This window comes from Condylura cristata, unplaced genomic scaffold (genome assembly GCF_000260355.1).
Source record: "Condylura cristata isolate star-nosed mole 26May11 unplaced genomic scaffold, ConCri1.0 scaffold00034, whole genome shotgun sequence".
In the NCBI taxonomy this organism is placed as follows: domain Eukaryota; kingdom Metazoa; phylum Chordata; class Mammalia; order Eulipotyphla; family Talpidae; genus Condylura; species Condylura cristata.
In genome coordinates this window covers 3,515,608-3,522,950 of record NW_004567135.1, presented here as the reverse complement: position 1 = coordinate 3,522,950, position 7,343 = coordinate 3,515,608, and the positions used below count along the sequence as shown (strand labels likewise).

At 42.4% G+C, this 7,343-nt stretch overlaps 1 protein-coding gene across 1 annotated transcript; it reads right to left on the bottom strand.

Moving 5' to 3' along the window:
* Positions 1–3,002: 3,002 nt before the first annotated feature.
* On the bottom strand, positions 3,003–3,938 carry LOC101637725 (olfactory receptor 6C2-like). The gene has a single exon (XM_004692646.2). It carries the CDS (start codon positions 3,936–3,938, stop codon positions 3,003–3,005), a length of 936 nt encoding a protein of 311 aa, XP_004692703.1.
* Between the last annotated feature and the right edge of the window lie 3,405 nt (positions 3,939–7,343).

The following is a 7,343-nucleotide window of genomic DNA, read 5'->3' as shown; positions in this document are numbered from 1 at the left end:
GGGGACTCCGTTTCCCTGACCTGCAACAGGTGTGCAGAAGACACCGACTGGAGCAGTCCTTGGAGAAGCTGACAAAGGTCTCTGGTGGTCACAAAACGCAATTGAGTTTGGGAATTTAAAACAGCCCCGGGGCAGCACCAGTGGGGACGATGTCCTGAGAGAGAAAAGACGCAATGCTAGCAAACTTAGTCTGAGTGCAGAAAAATGAGATTTCACAAATAAAGCAGAATCTGATCTTAATTGCTACTATCCACACTGTTAATGCAAAGCGATGAGGAATGGGAAAGCCTTCTTATCCAAAGTGCATACATAGTTATATTAAATATAGAAAATTGAATATACAACAAAGTGTCAACACTGGGGAAGAAAATCATACAAGCGATAACATCCAGAAGTAAACATCGTTATTTCATTGTTTAGCCTTCCCATGTTGCCATTAAGTATGTCCCATGCTCTCCCATCATCCATAGGTTATGAAGATGCCACTCAGGAAGAGCTAAATAGATCACAGGACAAGGCATGAGGTGTGAGAGGCATAGCGTTCTTTGCCCTCTAAACACACCCCCTCTGTGTGTTCACAAAACCAGAACTTTTAAAATTCCACGCTATCCATGATTCCGCTTCTGGGTGTTCACTTAGAAGTACACAGTCGCCTTTCCAGCTGACATCAGGTCTGGGGTACCCAGCAGGGAGAGGGTGAAGGGGCTCACAGGAGAGAGTAGACCACAAGGGACTCGGCCATGGGGCTGTGGCAGTGAGGGTCTGAGGGGAGACTCCAAATACTGTACGAAAATGAACAATGATGTAAGAAAAATACGAATGCTAAAAAGTACAAAAATGCGGCCCTCCCTGGTGGCGCAGCGGGTTAAAGCACAACACTGAGAAGCTAAAACCACTTCTGCATGAGTTCCATCCCCGCCTGCCCCGGAGGTGACCACATGGCGTGCCAGACCTCTCCTGACCCACCCGCTGCTCCCCTCAGCAGTGGACTTCGTCGCTCTGCCTGTTCTGCTCCCCTCTCTGTCTCTGGTGAATCCTCTCACCGTCCTGCACCTCTGGCCTGTACCCTGGTTCTGTAAGAATAAAAAATAAATATTTTTTTAAAAAAGTACAAGAATGCTAATTCAAAGAGAAAGATGCACCCCCATGGCCTTTGCAGCATCGTTTACAATAGCCATGAATGGGTACAGTCTATGGCAAGCAGTATGGAGGTGTATCCAAATATTAAAATTACTGCTATTATTACTAATGGGTTGTTATTCAATCCAGTCATTCACTCCTCAGCACTGAGCAAAAGCTTCAAAAACCAGGACTTCAAAAGGAATCTTCACTCCCATGTTCATTATAGTGCTAGTTATCACTGCTAAGTTACTTAAACCACCTAATACCAAAAACCCAAGAGTGGATCAAAAAGAGGTGGCATATGTATGTGTGTATGTGTGTGTATATATATGTATGAATGTATAGATGGATTTGTATAGATATAGAATGGAATATTACTCTGCAATCAAAAAGGTACAGCCATGCCATTCACAGCAGCACAGATGTTGCCTAAAGGAGAATACGAAGTGAAACATGTCAAATGGAAAAAGAAAAATACCAACTAGTGTCATCAACATGTGGAATGTAAGGTAAATACATCAAGGGTCAGGTCAAGACAAACATGAAAAGTAATTATTGACAGCTGTCTGCAGAACTGAACGACCAAGGAAGAGGAGGGTGACTTATAACACAAAAAAGTCACAGGATGCAACGTACATCATGTGACCGTAGCTACCAAGCCTATATTCTGTATTTGATGGCTGAGAAAGCAGATAGTAAAAGTTCTCATCACAGGAAAGAAACACATTGCAGTGTGTGATGATGGATGTTACTGAGTGTGGTGACCAGGTTGCAGTATTTACAAATACTGAATTACTATTTTATATCCCTGAAACTATCATAAAGTCATATGGAATCTATGACTCCACAAAAATAATTAAATTAACATGCATAATACATATAGAAAGATGAAAGTAAATAAGAAAAGACAAACTCAGCAACTTCAACATACAGAAGTAAACATTGTTTTGCTATTTTCCCTCCCAAATGCTCATATCTGTAGACACACATGAATACACATTGACTGAATGACATTATACTTTAATATATACTGACCTGTTTACGAACTTTTACTTTAGAATGTTCTGTTCTTTTGTGTATGTGTGTGATTCATTTATAATTCTGTTTTTCACAGACTTTAAGTTATAATACTAAAGTGGCTAAGTATCGATTGCCTATTCTCTGGGAAGTTTCTGAAATAATTTCTTTCTGAATAATTGGTGGAATATGTTATTACAATGACAGGCAGGGTAAAGGCTATGAGGAGATTTTGGACAACTTATTCATTCTCTGAATGACTGCACATAATGTGTCCATTTTTAAATCAGTATGAATACCAAGGCAGTATACACATACACACAGCAGACCTCTCCTATCTCCTGCTGCTCCCCTCAGCAGTGTATTTCATCCATCTGCCTGTGCTGTTCCCCGCTCTGTCTCTGGTGAATCCTCTCACCCCGCACCTCTGGCAACACCCCAGCTCTTTATGCATAAACAAATGAAATAAATCTTTAAAGGAATAAAACAATTTCACTTTCATGAATTCATTTTCTCTTACCAAAATACAAGATTTTGAAATTATCTTGATGACATTATCATCGAGCCTATGTGGCATGGAGGGAAAGCAGTGACATTGGTACAATAGATACAGTACTATGACATGGTCAGTGCATGTTAGGGAAAACTAAAGAGTGGGCTGGAATGTAGGATAGAAACATAATGTTTTTAATAGAAAAACAACAATCTGCATAGTACAGGCTTCCCCAAGATTCTTTCTCAGATTTCGTCCCAACTCCATTGCTCCTTAACATTATCAGAATACACATCTCTCTTGACTAAATATTTGTTCATAGCTGTTAATTTATTGTTTCTTTCATTTCAGTTCCCAAGTTGATAGTTTATTATTTCTTCGAAAGCAACGCAAGTCTTTTGAGGGTGTCATGGAAAGACTGCTTGACTTGTTTATTTCTCAGGGAATAAATAAAGGGGTTCAATATGGGGGCAACAGATATATTAAGCAGAGAGACCGCCTTATTAATGGCCACTTCATCCTTAGCTGAGGGTTTGACATACATGAATATGCAGCTGCCATACGAGAGGGAGACCACGATCATGTGAGAAGAGCAGGTGGAAAAGGCCTTTTTTCTCTGCTGCACAGAAGGCAACCTCAGGATCGTCCTGATGATGTAGATGTAGGATAGAACCACACACAGCAGGGTCGTGATGAGGATCAACACAGCACTGACTATAACCAGCTGCTCTATCAGCCACGTGTCTGAACAGGAATTCTTCAGTATTGGAGAAGCATCACAGGCAAAATGATCAATAACAAAGCTGCAGAATTCCAGACGGAGGGCCAGGATGAGGGGTGGGAGAACGATCAGGAAGCCAGACCCCCAGCAGCAGCAGATGAGATTCCTACAGACCCTGCTGTTCATGATGGTCACATAGTGCAGGGGCTTGCAGATGGCCACGTAGCGGTCATACGACATCACGGCCAACAGGAAAAACTCTGTGGCCCCACACAGGACAAGAAAAGAGACTTGGGTAAGGCAGGCTTCAATCGTCATGGTCTTGTCCCCACTTGGTATCATGTACAAGTATATAGGGACACAGGCACTAGTGAATGAGACCTCCAAGAAGGAGAAATTTTGTAGGAAGAAATACATAGCAGTTTTCAAATGGGCGTCCACAAAGACGAGAACAATGATGGTCAGATTCCCCATTACGCTGAACACGTATGCGAGAAACAGAAAGAGAAACACCAAAATCTCTAGCTGTGGGTCACTCGTCAATCCCAGTAGGGTGAACGTTGTTATGGCTGAATGGTTCCTCATGGCTGTTTCATGCTCTTGCCCAATCTTCACAGAAAATGTGGGTGAGGAGTAAAGTCAAATATGACAGAATCAGTCTCTACTGACACCAAGAAATCTAGTCACACACGTACATTTTCTCTGTAACGAACAGACTGGGCTGCGATGAGGTAATCCCTCAGCACCACTGAGATGTGCTACAGGGCACTACGTTTATGGAAAGTTTCTCCTGAAAATGATGGCTACTGGTTGTCACGCCATGTCAGGCAGCCCAGCTCACAACACGGTTTCTATGCGTGGTTTCAAATCCATGACTTGGTAAGAATTCCTATTGGGTAGGAGTGATACTTTTTGATCTGTATTTTGATGGGTCATAGTCTCTTAATTACAAAACTGTTTTTAAATAAACTTCTTTGTTTATTTATTTTGTCTCCCCTCAGCGCAGTCTCCAGAGCTGTCCCACCCCCAGGTGCTCACATTATCCCCACACGCTACACACTCTCCTCCCTACCTGTCCTTACTCCCCACAGTCCATCCCCAATTACAAAACTTTGGACTCAAAAGATAAATCCTAAAATCACCTTGCTGCTGCCATGGTACCTACAGAATGTGTGATGAGGATGCTGGTGACACCCTCCAAGACCCTCCAGATCTATTGAAACAAACTTTACTTAGTTCATATTATTAAAAGCCAAGGTACATTTTTCTCAAAAATGTCATTTGATAGCTCTTTTGTCTGACTTTCCCGAAGATTCTATATATTCCCTTGTTTTCTATTTCTGTCCTCAGCACACATCCAGACTTTCTCTGGGGTTCCCTTTTTTCTGGCCAGAGATGTGTACTCCATGGATCACTAAAGCAGAGTTAAGTGCACATGGACCTCAGAAGTGCGTGTTGGAATCAGTCATATCTCTGTCAGCACACGCTGAGTGACCGGAGCAAGTTGCTTAACATCTCTGTGCTCCCAGCTTCCTCTCTGCCAGTGGGGATCCCAGAACCTACACAGAAGGGCTCAGGGGACTCAATGAAGTAAACATGGGACGTGCTGACCACAGCACTTACACACGTGAATATACACATGTATTTGGTATGATTTTCTTACCAAACTGTCATCTCAAGACGGCTCTTAACCGCACAGGAAGCAGCTCACCCTCCACACCCAATCTCTGTCTTTCCTGCATCTTCCGTGTCTCCACATTTCTGCATCACATCCATCAGAAACATTCTCTGGCGTTTCCTTTAATAAAAAAGGACACACTTGCTCTTAGGAAGGGGCCCACCGACAGCGTGCCCTTTAGACAGGGTCGACTTTAGAAACACGTGAATCTGCGTATTCAAAAATAAAAGCTCACACTGCCAAGCAGATTATTGACCTTTTGACCCAAGATCTTCCTGCTCAGTTTATATCAAAGTCACATGGACACTGATCCCCCGGACCTGGTAGCTCAGGGTCTCAGCAACAGCGACACAATGGTTGTTCCTGAAACAAGCTAACGGGAGACACTCGTGGGTGCGACTCTGCAGTCTCAGGTCAGTGGCCAGCTCCAGCGCCCACTGCAGAGCCACTGGCCACATGGACATTGGCCATAGATGAGTGGCCGGTCCATAAGGAGCTCTGCTAACTCTGACACACGCATCATGGTCAAGACCAGGACGACAACTGCTTAATGAAGTAACCATCTGTAATTTCATACTGGGGATGTGTTCAAGTATCTGTTAGCATTTTGCATCTGTGGAGTTAAATATTCTATGAAACTTAAGACCACCCATTTCTTTTTACCATTTTGGGCAAAATCATAGAATTTAGAAACTGCAAATGCATTTATACCATATTTCTACGGGACCATATTTGTCTGTGACTTCAAGCTCTTTAACATAAGAAAATTTAAAGCAGGGGCCCTCCGGGTGGTACAGTGGGTTGAAGTGCATCACTATGAAGCTGTCTGCAGCCACTGCGGCCAGGAGTGACTGGCCAGGGCGTGACACACAGGGCACAGCAGACCTCAGCTGTCTCACCTTTATGCTCCCCTCAACAGCGTGTTTCAGTGGATCCACCTGTTCTGCTCCCCACTCTGTCTCTGGGGAATCTTCTCACCACCCTCACCTCGGCCTGTACCCCAGTTCTTCTATGCATAAGTAAGTAAATGTTTAAAAAGGAAAAGAAAATGCAAGATCTTCTCACAAGACCATTTAGCTGTTTTCTTACTGACTTTCATGCTGTTTTCATACACCCTCATATGCTCCGTGAGATGAGAAAAGGCATGTAGATTCACTACAGGATTCTGTGAGCTGCAGACGTCACGACAGAGAAGGGACCTTAACCCGGCTCTCTGGGTAGGAAGTTTGTAAGTAGATGATACTGACACTCACTAATATAAAGGAAGAATTTTCTAGAAATGGAAAGTTTGACAATGGTCACTGAAATAGAAGGGATATCAGTAGTTAGATGGTAAATAAATGACAGAGGGAGGGAGATAAAAGGAGAGTAGGAACATAGAGACGCCTTAGTAAAGTTTATCTTCATATTACTCGAACCCCACTCCATGGGGTGCACCCCTTTAATAATCAATTCTGCCAAATTTTTAATCTGTAACTAGGTTTGTGTGCTCTATAAGTAATCTGAAAGTCACTGACTCTCAATAAACTATTAAAAAGTAACAAATTTACAATTTGTAATTCATATTTCATGGGAATAAAACATAATCTCAAATACCTTCTCCATGATTACATATTGAACACACCTGACTTGAACATTCCGATGCTTACCTGTAAGAGTGTCTATTGTTTCACCTGGAAACCATAACCCAAATGACATCGAGAACCCCACAGTGAAAAATACATCTAAAGACAGGGCCCTTTAAAAGCTTTCCCAGTCCTTTATCTCTAAGAACATATACTTATCACATAGATATATGTACATGGCTTCTGAGTGTAGAAGATATACCATCCTAAGTTAAAGTTAGAAAATATTTCCATGTACTCTGGGTCACTGAAAGCAAAACAACCGTTCAGAGGACAAGGAGTAATTCAGATGCTTCTCTAACTCTGAGAGACAGTGTTCTGATTATCCCTGGACCTTTTTCACACTCAGAAATCGGTGTCACTGATATGCAACCTGCATGTGGAAGACAAGAAACTACGGAAGTCCATAGAGCATTGATTCAGAAGTCTCTAATGAACCTAAAATGTAATTAGGCTGCGAAAATAAAAAACACCGTGGAAAGCCCCAATGGGGACAATGTCCTGAGAGAGAAAAAGATGCAACAATAGCAAATTTAGTCCACGTGTAGAGAAGTGAGATTTCACAAATCAATCAGAATCCACTCTGATTGACGAGTGTGCGCACTGTTCATGCAGTGCAGTAAGAGGGTAGGCATTAAGCTGGATTGATAGATGTTAATTGTGGTGATCAGGTTGCAGTACATACAA

Excerpts from the sequence above, each read along its gene's own strand:
- LOC101637725 (XM_004692646.2), bottom strand. The coding sequence starts at position 3,938 with ATGAGGAACCATTCAGCCATAACAACGTTCACCCTACTGGGATTGACG.